This window comes from Stylophora pistillata, chromosome 9 (assembly GCF_964205215.1).
Source record: "Stylophora pistillata chromosome 9, jaStyPist1.2, whole genome shotgun sequence".
Classification (NCBI taxonomy): Eukaryota; Metazoa; Cnidaria; class Anthozoa; order Scleractinia; family Pocilloporidae; genus Stylophora; species Stylophora pistillata.
Window position 1 is genome coordinate 10,528,048 of NC_142527.1, and position 14,407 is coordinate 10,542,454.

Genomic DNA, 14,407 nt, shown 5'->3' on the forward strand with positions numbered 1-14,407 from the left:
GAAATGAGAGAAAATATTCTTTAGTAACGTATATTTCAAGAGACAAATCACCCCTCACGCTGGTTCATAACCTCACGAATCAAGTTCGCCTTCCTGTAAAATTCACGCATCATTTGTTTATTTTGGCCTTAATCACGCGTCACGTATAAAATCCTTGGCCACCGACCGTTCCACAGCTAACGTGCGCAACTACCGATTTTTCATTCCTCCGGTGGTATTCTCGTTGTGATTAGGGAGGGGAGGAAGAGTAAAGGTTCTGACCGTTCAAGGAAAAGAACCGACACAGTACATCTCAAAATGGCGACTTTAAAACCGTTCAGTCCTTTATATAAAAACACTCTCAACAACATACAAACGCTTATACTGTAACAGTTTTAAATAGTTACCACACCTGACTTAACAGTGCTTTGACACGAAACTAAAAGTATTACAAAGAAAGAACATCTCTCTTGGCGATACGGCTCAAGCTCATTATCTTCACTTCATATACTTGTCCTCGTGCTCTGCCAAAAGTTTAGCTGAGGATTTGGCGTCGTAAAATAGCTCGTTTATTTCTTCCACATCCTGTCTGTTGATACTCGAACGACCTGTGTAACATACAAACATCAGCTTAAGTGTTACGTTCGCCACAACACCAAAGCACACGTAACGTAACCCCCAGGTTTCTTAGCAAAAATCATTACGGGTAACACTACTTCCTCTACCTAATTTACCAAAGGTGATCCCCTCAGAATTTCCTCAGATATGCCTGAAATTTAAGTAGGAACTACTGTAGTTATGCTGCTGAGTGGAGAGGAGCGTTTATCTATAACTTATTTATTCAATTATCTATTATCAATCCATCCTGTAATATGGACTTACCGTTAATGCGGGCGAGTAGGTTAGACGGCGTCAGCAACTGAACTGCATATCTGATAGGCAAAACAAAAAAAGAGAGGAACTCCTTCAAATCGTGTATATTTGCAAAACGTCGAGACATTTGATAAGCTGTCTTGTATATCTTTCTCTCTGAACTATCACTTCGCCTTAAATCTGTATTCTACTCTGGAGAGTCTGCTTCAGATCCTAAGTTTGTCTTCCTTTTAACACTATTACACAAGCACGGCTTTACTAGGCATGTTAATTTGTCCTCTACTCCAGAAATCTTTAAATGTTTTTTGCGGTTTCCACAGATCTTTTAGTTTTGCTGGTGCTTCTACACAAACCCATGACAATAGTTAGGTAAGTTAAGATACGGTGTAGAATTCAATGTTTCAAAAGTTTCACGTTTCTGATATTTTCTTTGCATGAAACTTTTATACTTTTTGTGAGCACAAGGATCACGTCTGTGAGTGTTTTCTTAATCTTTCATTTTTCGTTATCTCCAAATTAATTAATCTCTAAATTAGCCTCAGTGCTACAGATTTTTGATTACACGGTCAGAAGTGCCTAAATCCCAGACTGGTGTGATGTCAACTCCCAGTGTTCAAAAACACAACCAAACAAGAATATAAGCGCGTAGCATTTTGGTAACGGTAGTTCGAGGTGGAGCTACAGTTGTAGTTGCTAGACATTTAAACCGCGAATAAAGGGGATAAGTTTCCAAAGAAACTGTGGTGCTGAGTCGGCGAGAGTAACAAGGTAATTTTGGTTGTAGCAACTAAGTGATTATGTAAAAAGTTTTGAAGCTTCGAGCGTTTGCCCTTCGTCAGAGCGTCAGGTAGTAACCTGTCTTCGCAAGACTCGTGGTACCGTCACTCAGCAATTTTTCTCAAGCTATACTTCCTTCAACGTCCGAAAATAATTATACTGCACCTAACTTAACCGTAATTCAGACATTTAACACAATACGACCATCTCGTTCTTAACGGAATCTTACCTTAAAGTAGTTTTAGTGCCGATTTCTCCTAAAAGGCCCAGCGATTCATCATCCGCTTGAATGTTCTCTGTCTGTGCTCTAATGCGAATAATTTGAACCATTTCATCTTGTGAGTAGGGTAGGGTGCGGATGATCATGAGTCGATCCAACAGATCCAAGGGTATCCCGTGGGGAGCGCTTATTTCCGTGCCCCTGAGAAACAACAGAACAAACAAATACGTGAAGTAAAATGTGCAAACGCTATTCCACCTTGATGGGATATTAAAACATCGTGTGTATCCACCACCACCACCACCACCACCCCCTCCACCCCCCCTTGCTCCCCAACATATCTTCATTTTTACCGGACAGCCCTTCCTTGAAAACTTCAAAGTGGAGGGAGAAGTAATTGAGATTAAACACAATGACCCGACCAGCGCTCAGACACGATCTGATCTCTCGACAGGGCGCCCAGGGCACTTATTATTCGGTCTACGTGTTTACCTCAAGCAGCCAAGTGAAGCGTGATAATATTATGCAGACCGACAGTTTCGGGTGTGGAGGCTTAATATAACATCCTGAGCTCTCATTGCAACTGAAACTCTCAGAAAGATTCGCATTAGCAGCGAAAGAGACCAGCTATAAATGCCAGCAATGTTTCCCGTGCCCATTTCAACTTCGTGAATATTTTCGTGGAATACAGCACCTCTAAATATGATTTATTACAAATGATCTCTATGTTATAACGGTACCTTATTGTGCAGTTTCCTCGATTTGTTGCAAAGATAACAATCGGGGAAATGGTTGACTCTAAAGCTCGATGTAAATAAGTAAAACATTCGATATCCAACATGTGAACCTGAAAACAAAAGTGAAAAGAGTGAAGTAAAAAATTAATCTGAGGGTCACACGTACATGTACCTAAGTTCAGGGGGGGGGAGGGGGCACCATACTAACCGTCGTGCACTGTACACCGTCACAAAAAAAAAAAGAAAAAAGAACATTACGAAATTACCTCATCCACAAACAACACGCCAGGAACCAGTTCCGCAACTCCTTGATCGATGTATTTGTTGACCACCTACCAAATATATAAATTAACTAATTAATAATCAAATACCACCCCTATTTTGCAATCATTTGAAGTAGGTTCCCTTTAACCCTACTTCATACATTTTTAGGAACTTTGGAAAAATATTCATTTTCAGCTGCTGATTGTAATGAACAAAACAAATTAAAAACTTAACTCACTGAACCCGTTCTTAAGTGACAGACATACAAAGCCAAATTGGCATAAAAAAGAAGTTAGCATGAGTGCACGAGTACACTACGGTTCCCACCAGACATATTCCGTTTACCTTGTTTATCTCTTTTCTTAATTTGTCTGAAAAAAAAAATGCAAAAAAGTGTTACAGATTTATAAACATATGTACACGAAACTATACTTCAGATCTGTTCACTGAGGGAAAAAAAAAAAACAAGGAACAAAAAAGAGAAAAAGAGTCCAAGAAAACACGACACTGCATAAAATGCCTCACCTGTTATTTCTGTCTTCTTAGGCTTCATTAGCTGTCCCATCATGGAGAGAATATCTTGTCCTCCCTATGAGCAGTATTTCATTAGAAAATTAAGCTCAAGAGGCAAAACTTTGGATCTTACACACAGAGGGTACATGTATAGTGTATGGTCATTTCTGTGCATGTTCAAAAGTACGTGTTGACAGCTTTAATTGTAAAAATATTCAGCGTGTTGCCATGCATGTTAAAAATGTTTGGTGAAAAGAATTAAAAAGTTGACACTGGCTGAACATATATTGTTCTGGATGTTTCAGCTACTACTGCTACCTTCTTCAGCAAAGATAAAAAATGCAAATGTCTAACCGCATCCTGCTTGGTACATGTACACGATGTGTCCTACCAAGCAAGACGCTGTTCGACATTTGCATTCTTTATTTTTGCTGAAGAAGAAAACAGTAGTAGCTGAAATGTCCAGTACCATAATATTTTTTGCCAGTGTCAACTTTTTAATTCTTTTTACCAAAAAAGCTTGAACTGTACATGTATTTGATTCCTGAAGCATGCATGTACATACAACAATACTGTACTTCTCCCTGACATTAAAATTACCCTTTGTCTCCTGAGAGTGACTAATATATATCTACTTTCTCCTTACAACATCAGCCCCGAATCACACGTCAAGGTCATGAGAATAAAGGCAATGATCACCAACTAAAGAGGCTCTTGGTTGTTAAAAAAATTCTCCTTGTCAGCACATTAGGAAATGTAGAGAGAACAGTATGGAGAATATGCATACTGATGCATATGAATGTAAGGGGCTAAGGGTTAAAACAGAGTCAAAAAAGGTCCTTTAAATCATATTCTTTTTACCACCAGTGCTTCCAGTTGTCCTCTCTCTCAGTAAACTGATTAATATTCAGGTTACACTGTACTGTATGTGTTTCTTTTTACACCATACCTGTGGTCTTGCATTAGCCACATCGAGGTCATGTAGAGTTACATCCTGCACAATTTCCTTCTTCTTGTGAACATCACCTTTGGGTAGTGGAACATATTCTTCAGCCTCAAGATCAAATTCTGTAGCAAATGTGTCAGATCTTCCTTGACGCTGTGATCAAAAAGTTCATTGTAAATCACTACATGGTGTAACGTTAGGTTAAAAAAGACATTTCAAGATACATGTACTGGTAAAACAATCTTATGAAACTGGCACTTCCCTCCACCCCTTTGATGGGCTAGCATCCCATACAGGGGGGAGCAGAAATACTCCTTGTCACTTCATGCTATGGAAACCAGAGCTAAGTGCCGGCCTGATAGGCCATCTGGCTTGTAAACAGACTTTACCTTTCCCTACTTCCCTCCCTACACATACAAACAAATAGATTTAAAACTCCTCAGTTTGCTAACAGTAAAATAATAAAGACATTTTGATGAAAAAGATTTTGGCAAACATGTAGAGAATTTTCAGCAAAATCTTTTCTACCTATTCAGCAGCCCAACTGACTAGACTCTGGACAGTGAAAATAATCAATTATAAATGCAAAAAAAAAAGCATTTGTTTAATATTAATAAAATAATATTCTAATGTTCTAGGAAATTAGAAAATTCATGACACATACTTTCAAAGAGGTAAATCAAGATGAAAGCTTTTCAAACCTTGACTGCTCCACTGTTTGCTTCAATGTATATCACATCACCAACTTCTACTTTTTCTTTCTGAAGACTTTCATATATTGAAGGATCCAGCTGCAATCAATTGGAAAAAATAATGAAAAGTGCATGGTACAATTAAAGAAGAAAAAGAAGGAAATAGAATAGAGAACAACAAAAATTAAAGGAGTCAGGGACGGATGACATGCTTGTCAGCTGAACTTGCCTTAAGCTGCTTGGTCCCTTTAGCTGTTTTCAGTCCTATTACCACATGGCTAACAGTTTTACCATATCCTGCAAAAAAAATTAAACAATTTTCAGGACATGTCATAATCTTCTGCCATAAAAATCACATTCAGTGAGGAAAGTTCTTATCTCCATCACTGCCAATTTAAGATGATGGACAAATAGCCCATTTCCAAATTGCCTTTAGCCTCTTTTTCAAGGCAAGTCCTGGTGCTCATCCTTTCGTATGGTAACAAGTTTTCATTCACATGCAAATAAACTAATTTTCATACGTATGGTTGAGCACCAGGCCTCATTTTGAAAAAGAGGCCAAACGTAATTCGGAAATGGCCTATTAAAGGGAGTCATCTGTGCCAAATAAGCAGGCAAGATCAACCCAACTTTCCCATCACCCCATCATAACCTATTAGAACACAGTACTTGCTTCATCTTGCCTGGTTGCCTAACAAGCCAAATAAATATTAAGGTTAGTGCATGACTCTTACCTCCCATGGGATTCTCCGTTTCACAGGGTGTCAGTTCTGTTACCTGTCACAAAAAAGATTATTTTGTACATTAAAACTGACATTTGCATTTTTTTCAATTAGTAAGTACACCTCAATATCATGCAAACAAGGACAAGACAATTTATCAGCAGAAATTGACTCAATATAACTTGACACTTGAGATTCAAGACTCTCTTGTATCTAGTACCAAGGTGATTCTGAATCATTCCTCGTCCTTCTTCTCATTACATAACTCTTGTGACTCTTTGGGATTAATTTTGCATTTCTCTAAATGCATTGTACATAAATAATTTTATTATTACTTTTCTTATCTTGGAATCTAAAGGAAAGTTTCTTCCTTGAATTGTACATTACATAAATTTAAATGTGATTGATTCTTGATACTTTTTACCACAACTTAAAAACAAAAACAAAAACAAAACAGCTCTTCTAATGCATTTGGAGTAACAACCTGGAACAATGCCGCAACTGTAAATTGAGAAAAAACAGTTTACCTCTCCTTCATAAACTTCTTTTGTTTCCTTGATCCTCAAGCCTGTTCATGAAAAAGAAATACAAAGTATGCCTGTGAGGTGCACACTAAGGAAGATACAAAGTAACTACCTCATTAAAAAAAAAAGTCACAGACATTAATAATAATAATAATAATAATAATAATAATAATAATAATTTAATATTTATATTGCACAAATTAACTTGTGGATGTGATGAAATGCACATCACAACACTTTTCGGGGGACTTTGGCCGGACTGCATCAGTAGTCATTGTAACCAAGTCAGATAAGCTTGAGTTCTGTAGCTGAATAGATGAGATGAAAGGATATATATATAAATTAATTTTTTTTTACTCACAGCATAGCATTGTAAAGCAAAACCAGTGTAGTCTTGGAATACTTTCCACACTTCCAAATCTCAGCTCAAATTTATTCTCAAAAAACTTCACTATCTCAGTTTACATGAAATGAGAGTACACTGCCTATTATAGCCATTTACCTAAGAGATCCATTATACTGTACGCAGGGCTCGAAAAAACCCCTGTCCGGTCGTCCAGGACAAGTAGATTTTTCCTTCAGGCAAGTAGCTTTCTCTCCTTCCTTGCCCGACAGGCAAGGACCCAGCGGGCAAGCCGTTCGCCAACTAAATTTTTGATAATGATTTTGAGAAGAAAAGGAAAGCTTTAGGCCCAAGGGTAATCAAGTGTTTAGATGAAGCTTGACCAAAATTAGAATTTACAGCATTGTTTTGTTGATTGCGTGACGCACGCTCACGGCTCAGAAGTGGTTACCTAGCACGTGATCAAAATCTTCCCCAATCAAATTTCTTTCCAGGATAAAAATAGCCGCGTTGGGAACGAAAATGCTGAGTTTATTTCTTAATTGTAGCAATTTCCCATGAGAATGTTTCGGTTTCTCTATACAAAACTCAACTCAACAGTGATATATTAATTAAAACTGTAGAAATCGTACGTGAAAACTGAGAAGTCGCATATTTCTAACGCGAAAATGAAGCTAGCCCTTTGATGCTAAAATCCAGGTAAAATCCAGGTAAATCTCTGTTCATGAATTATTAATTAGTTTGAAAACTTGGACAAGCAGGGAAGTGCCCCGGGAAAGCAGAACTTAAGGGTTACTTGCCCAATGGGCAAGGTGTAATTCAAATATTTTTCGAGCCCTGGTACGTGTACAACAGGAACATACAATGTAAACATTGCTGTGTGCATAAACTTTGTGTTCCTTTAGTTATGTTCTTACCAATTGCTCTTCGAAAGTTCTCCATTAAAACTTCTGTCTTCTTGATTTCAGAAGAGTACACTTCACTCCCAACCATTGGACAGAATGGTACCTTTGGACCAAGGTCTTGAGCAATAGCAAGAGCTAATGCAGTCTAAAATAGCACAATCAAATACACACACTGTTTTTGACAACAGCAAGACCAACTGCCCAAAAATATAATCCCAACGGTTTGAAAATGCAGAGAGCTGATTCACTCAACTATATGTTTAAAACACTTGTTTGCTTTACAGCTGTATGTATGATTTACCACTTTTGATAGGAAAAATGGAAAAGAACATTCCTTTTGTAAATTTAGCACTTTGTATGTGATGAAAGTCCCATGGACCATCATCAACAGAGACAAACTACACCTGTAAAAGAACTTTTGCCTCTCACAGAAGATATCACCAAGATAAAAACCACACATAGACCTGATTTTCATTACCGTATATGGCTACAAAAAGTATTCTGTGCCTACCTTTCCAGTTCCCGGGGGACCAGCTAAGAGGATTGCTCTTCCAGCCATCTTTTTAGATTTTATTAGTTCAACCACAACTCCTGCTGCCTAAATGAAGGAAAAAATATCTGCAGCTATGAGCAACAAGAATTTGATTCATGCACTCATCCAGCAATACACCTTAGACACAATTACCTCTTCAAGGGGAAAACTGTATGTGAATCATTCTACCTCACTGCACAAGTATCCCTCATACAGAATGCAGGGCCACTTAACCATGCACCAAACAAGCCGGCTCATTTGGCTCATTTGCTCTTTGCGCTGACGAAGTTAATTGCAGGCTCATACACTCTTTATGTACATTGAGTGGCTCACCTGGCTCGGTTGCTCTGCAGTGAAACTCAGTGATGCATGTTTCTATCTTCTCTATGTACAAGCTAAATATAGATTTATTGCTTATGCAATTGTCGTTACAAAGTTTGAACATCTCAAGAAAGTAGAAAGCGTTCAACTAAATGTCATTTAACTTTCCCATTGTGTTTACCATACCTACATTTGACTTCAGTCCGTAGTTACATAAACTTAAATAATCCTTATCAGTGTCTTTATGTTTATAACGCCACATAAATTCCGCTAGTATGCAAATATTTTCTATTACACTGAACTTAAATGCTTAAATCAGTGTCATCAATTCTGATTGTTTAGTTAAGCTTATAAAACGCTTTCATATCTCTTAAGAAAACTTTAAACGGGTCACTGTCTTTATGTTTATAACACCACATAAATTCCGCTAAATATGATGAAAAATGTTCTTTTCTTGTTCCAAATATTGGCAGGCTTGTTTTCATGTGCCTCCCCTGAATGTCCTTCTTGTTTGTTTGTGTTGAAGCCATTACTGTTACCGAACTCTTTCGAATGGTTAACAGTCTCGTGTAAGTAACTATTCTCAGATGGTTTGGAATATGACTTCCAGCAGTCTGATACAGTCAAAGTTCCAGATTCTATCCATTCCCTAATAATCGGTAAAAGTGTTGCTTCACTTCGGTCTTCTACTGGCACTAGAAAGCATTTTCAGGTATAATTCTTCTTACATCCATTGCCGAGCCAAACGAGCCGCTAAATATACGAACCCAAGACTTAACGCTAAACAACTTATACTACGTTCTTACATCCACTGCCGAACCAAACGAGCTAGCTCATTTGAGCATGGTTCAAAGTGGCCCTGCATTCTGTAGTTGCTCCCAATTTCGACACATTTATTATTTGTCAAACAGGTTGAGAGACTTTGAAGTCTATAATTATTATCAAACTATGACACCAGATTTTTTAAGTGAATGGACTAGTGAAAGAATACATACATCAGTTGGAAGAGAAAGACATCATAGGGTAACAGGGAGTGAAAGGGTTTCGCAGCCAGCCTTGTTCGCTGATATATAAAGTGAGTCTGGACTCCTAAAGACATTGCAAAAGTGATGCGCACAGCTACATAGGATTGTACAAAGCGTAAAGCTGATTTGCAGATTGAGTAACGCTACCAGCACATAACAGTTTGTTATTTATAGCAAAATTCTATGTCGTGTCCTTAGTGGAACGGCGCAAACAACCATAACATATTGATCCAAATGCATCAAACACAAACCTCCCGGGCAGTTTCTTGACCCACGAGGCCAGAACCCATAGTGAGAGCGTCGCCATTCTCATCCAAACCAAGTCCCTTCACGTGGCTATGAGTGGCTATCCGCTGAGTCTTAGTAGTGCTCTTTACCTCTTCGATCTTCATTTTTTCCCTCTAATTGTCGCAAGTACACGAATGAGAGTAAAAATTGCCTCAGGATTCCCCCAACTTTGGCTAAACAACCGCTAAGGGCTAGGTGAGAGCTGGCGAGGCAACTAAGCTTCGGAAAGGCGAGGTAACTAAGCTTCGTAAGGGCGAGGCAACTAAGCTCCGTAAAGGCGAGGCTACATAAGACATTTTCCAGTCCACTTCTTCCTGACAGAGCTAAAATTTAGCGAAATTAGTAGAAAAGAAGACGATCTAAGATCGTAGGCCGGGCAGACGTGCTTTTACGAGGTCCTGATTTACGAGGTCCTGATCGTAAGCCGGATAGACGTGCTTTTACGAGGTCCTGATTTATGGCCATGTCGTAAATTTTTTATCACCCCTGAGGCACCAATTCTACAACAACATAGTCACGTATCTTTGGCGCAATACCCTAAAAGGTATCACAGAAGCTCCTCCTGTGGACCTTTTGAGGTTGAACAGCCCAAGAGGTACCAAATCCGGTGTCCATGGCGGAGTGGATCTTTACATTAATAGCACCATCAATTACAAAGCCTTGACTGACTTATACCATCCTGTGTTGGAGATACTGTGGGCTCATCTTAGACCGGTGCGGTTACCGACAGGTTTCCCTTGTATTGTTTCAGGTACAGTTTACCACACCTTGTATCCTAACGGATCCAGTGATGCTGCTCTGATTGACTATCTTATTTCTTTGCTTACGACTATCGAAGGACGCTATCCTGGTTGTGGCATTCTATTATCTGGGGATTTCAACCGGCTTAACATCAGTAGGCTTCAAACCCAATTCAAGTTAAAACAACTTGTGGGCGTTCCAACAGGGGTAATCAGATACTAGATCTTATTCTGACCAATATGCCCCGGCCATGTGTACAACAAAGATCTTGTGCAAACTTTTCCTCTTTTTTGGTCTCCGACCATTTGGTGGTATCACTCGAGCCTAAGCTAAGGAGCAGGGACGTCACTGGTAGTCGTAGTCTTTTCACCCGCAGGGATACTCACGCCAGTCGTAAATGTGAACTTGGCAGGTATTTCGACTCCATTGACTGGTCTATTCTAGACTCTGTGCAAGATTGCGAAAGCAAGCAGCAGCTTTTTCAAGATCTAGTCAAGATTGGCTAAGATACCATTATGCCTTTAAAGACCTTCAAGCTCCCAGCTGGGTGACAGCCGAATTTAAGGCTCTTATCAAGGCGCGTCAAAAAGCCTTTGCTCAAGACGATATTGAACGACAGAAACAGGGTAACCACGTGGTTACCCTGTTTCTGTCGTTCAAGCGGGTTACCACCCCGCCCAACTTATTGATCGACATTCAACACTACAAAAGTCACAAAAGGAAGATTCCGACCGCATTCCATTCACTCTCACGTTCACCCTCACAACCACTCAGTTAAATCCATCATTCTTAAAAACTTTAAATTACTTCAAAACGATCCAGAGACAAGCACTATCTTTTCGCAGCCTCCGCTCATTTCATTCAAACGCGACAAAAACATAGGCAATTTTTTGGTCAGAAATTCGGAGTTCTTTTCAGACTGATGACCAACCAGGCACTTTTAAATGCACTCGTGCACTATGCAAAACGTGTCCTTCCATTCACAACACTGATAAAATATCGGGACCCAAACGATCCATTAAGATCACTGATCACTTCACGTGCACCTCCGCCAATGTAATCTATTGTATAACTTGCACTTATTGCAAAAAGATATACTATACAGATACGCAATCTGTCTGCTTCTCGGCTTCCTTCTTTTACAGCGATTGATGGATCTATTATACAGCCTTCGAACTATGCCAGGAACATAGGTGTAATCTTTGACAAGAAGTTAAATATGGAACGTCAAGGTTCGGCTATTTGTAGATCTGCATTTTTTCACATCCAGAATATTTCTCGGATTAGAAAGTTTTTGTCAGTTAGTAATACTAAGGCGTTAGTACACCCCTCGTTACATGCAGATTAGACAACTGTAATTCTCTGTTGTATGGTCTTCCGAAACATTTAGTTCATAGATTGCAATTAGCCCAGAATTGTGCGGCACGGCTGATCTTATGTGGTCGCAAGCATGATCACGTTAATCCTTTACTGAGGGAACTGAACTGGCTCCCCGTGGAGCAGAGGATTATTTTTAAAATCTTATTTTTTACTTTTAAAGCTTTAAATAATTTATGTCCTAGTTATATCAGTGACTTGTTAGAAACTTATAAGCCCACTAGGTCTTTGCGATCAACGAGTAGGAACTTGTTAGTGATTCCTCGCTCCAAATTGAAATCCAATGACGATCGCGCCTTCTCTGTCTCTGCACCTAAGTTGTGGAATGACATTCTTGAAACCATAAAATGTAGTATAGATCTTAACACTTTTAAGCGTAATCTTAAAACTTATCTTTTTAAGCGTTATTTTAATAAATGATTACGTTTGATTATTATTTTACTTTTTACCTTGATTGTGAAGCGCCTTAGAGCTTTTGGATGAAGCGCTATATAAATTGTCATTTATTTCTTTAGTATTATTTACATCGGCGAAACAGGCAGAAACTAGTTGACCGATTCAGAGAACACATTCGCGACGTGGAAAAGAATGACAAGGACATATCGAAACCAGTCGCTAGACACTTTAATTTACCTAACCATTCTAAGCAGTATATGGCAATCTGCGGTCTTTCCTTACACTCAGGTAGCACGGAAAGCCGCAAACCTCTTGAACAAAAGTTCATCTTTCAAACCGGCAGTCTAAATCCTACAGGGATCAACGAACGCTTTTCATTCCACTAAATTATTCGTGTTTTTCTCGTTGCCATGTTCCCACCAATAACGTAGCTCCATTTTCTGCCTTTAAAAGCACACACAACCCACAATTCCTCTATTCGCTCCGACGAAGGGCTAACACTCGAAACGTCCGCTTTTGTAATCGCTACGGTGGCCAATTTACCATTTCAACTTTGTTGATATATCCAAATTACTTTGTCCAAATTAGCTGAGGACTTTGCTGTGCCTGTTCCTAATAGGCTGTGTCTGTTCTTAATAGGCTGTGCCTGTTACTAATAGGCTGTGCCTGTTCCTAATAGGCAGTGCCTGTTCCTTATAAGCTGTGCCTGTTGCTAATAGGCTGTGCCTGTTCCTAATAAGCTGTGCCTGTTCCTAGTAAGCTGTGCCTGTTCCTAATAGGCTGTGCCTGTTCCTAATAGGCTGTGCCTGTTCCTAATAGGCTGTGCCTGTTGCTAGTAGGCTGTGCCTGTTCCTAATGAGCTGTGCCTGTTCCTAATAGGCTGTGCCTGTTCCTAATAGGCTGTGCCTGTTCCTAATAGGCTGTGCCTGTTCCTAATAGACTGTGCCTGTTCCTAATAGGCTGTGCCTGTTCCTAATAGGCTGTACCTGTTCCTAATAGGCTGTGCCTGTTCCTAATAAGCTGTGCCTGTTCCTAATAAGCTGTGCCTGTTCCTAATAGGCTGTGCCTGTTCCTAATAGGCTGTGCCTGTTCCTAGTAAGCTGTGCCTGTTCCTAATGAGCTGTGCCTGTTCCTAATAGGCTGTGCCTGTTGCTAGTAGGCTGTGCCTGTTCCTAATAGGCTGTGCCTGTTGCTAGTAGGCTGTGCCTGTTCCTAATGAGCTGTGCCTGTTCCTAATAGGCTGTGCCTGTTCCTAATAGGCTGTGCCTGTTCCTAATAGACTGTGCCTGTTCCTAATAGGCCGTGCCTGTTCCTAATAGGCCGTGCCTGTTCCTAATAGGCCGTGCCTGTTCCTAATAGGCCGTGCCTGTTCCTAATAGGCTGTGCCTGTTCCTAATAGGCTGTGCCTGTTCCTAATAGGCTGTGCCTGTTCCTAATAGGCTGTGCCTGTTCCTAATAGGCTGTGCCTGTTCCTAATAGGCTGTGCCTGTTCCTAATAGGCTGTGCCTGTTCCTAATAGGCTGTGCCTGTTCCTAATAGGCTGTGCCTGTTCCTAATAGGCTGTGCCTGTCCCTTTTATGCCGTGCCTGTTCCTAATAGGCTGTACCTGTTCCTAATAGACTGTGCCTGTTCCTAATAGGCTGTGCCTGTTCCTAATAGGCTGTGCCTGTTCCTAATAGGCTGTGCCTGTTCCTAATGAGCTGTGCCTGTCCCTTTTATGCCGTGCCTGTTCCTAATAGGCTGTACCTGTTCCTAATAGACTGTGCCTGTTCCTAATAGGCTGTGCCTGTTCCTAATAGGCTGTGCCTGTTCCTAATAGGCTGTGCCTGTTCCTAATAGGCTGTGCCTGTTCCTAATAGACTGTGCCTGTTCCTAATAGGCCGTGCCTGTTCCTAATAGGCTGCGCCTGTTCCTAATAGGCTGTGCCTGTCCCTTTTATGCCGTGCCTGTTCCTAATAGGCTGTGCCTGTTCCTAATAGGCTGTGCCTGTTCCTAATAGGCCGTGCCTGTTCCTAATAAGCTGTGCCTGTTCCTAATAGGCTGTGCCTGTTCCTAATAGGCTGTGCCTGTTCCTATTATGCCGTGCCTGTTCCTAATAGGCTGTGCCTGTTCCTAATCGGCTGTGCCTGTTCCTAATGAGCTGTGCCTGTTCCTAATAAGCTGTGCCTGTTCCTAATTTGATGTCTGACTTTTTGTTGTGCCTGTTCCTATTTGGAACTGGATTTTGACCCT

At 40.2% G+C, this 14,407-nt stretch overlaps 1 protein-coding gene across 1 annotated transcript; it reads right to left on the reverse strand.

Annotated features, from left to right (window-relative positions):
* Positions 1–302: 302 nt before the first annotated feature.
* On the reverse strand, positions 303–9,871 carry LOC111342088 (ruvB-like 1). The gene is made up of 15 exons (XM_022949127.2): positions 9,625–9,871; positions 8,007–8,093; positions 7,508–7,640; positions 6,251–6,291; positions 5,736–5,778; positions 5,231–5,298; positions 5,011–5,100; positions 4,313–4,462; positions 3,376–3,439; positions 3,196–3,221; positions 2,853–2,918; positions 2,590–2,696; positions 1,859–2,050; positions 862–911; positions 303–587 (listed from the first exon to the last, which is right to left on the reverse strand). Exons 1-15 carry the CDS (start codon positions 9,763–9,765, stop codon positions 478–480), a joined length of 1,368 nt encoding a protein of 455 aa, XP_022804862.1. The 5' UTR covers positions 9,766–9,871; the 3' UTR covers positions 303–477.
* Positions 9,872–14,407: the final 4,536 nt, after the last annotated feature.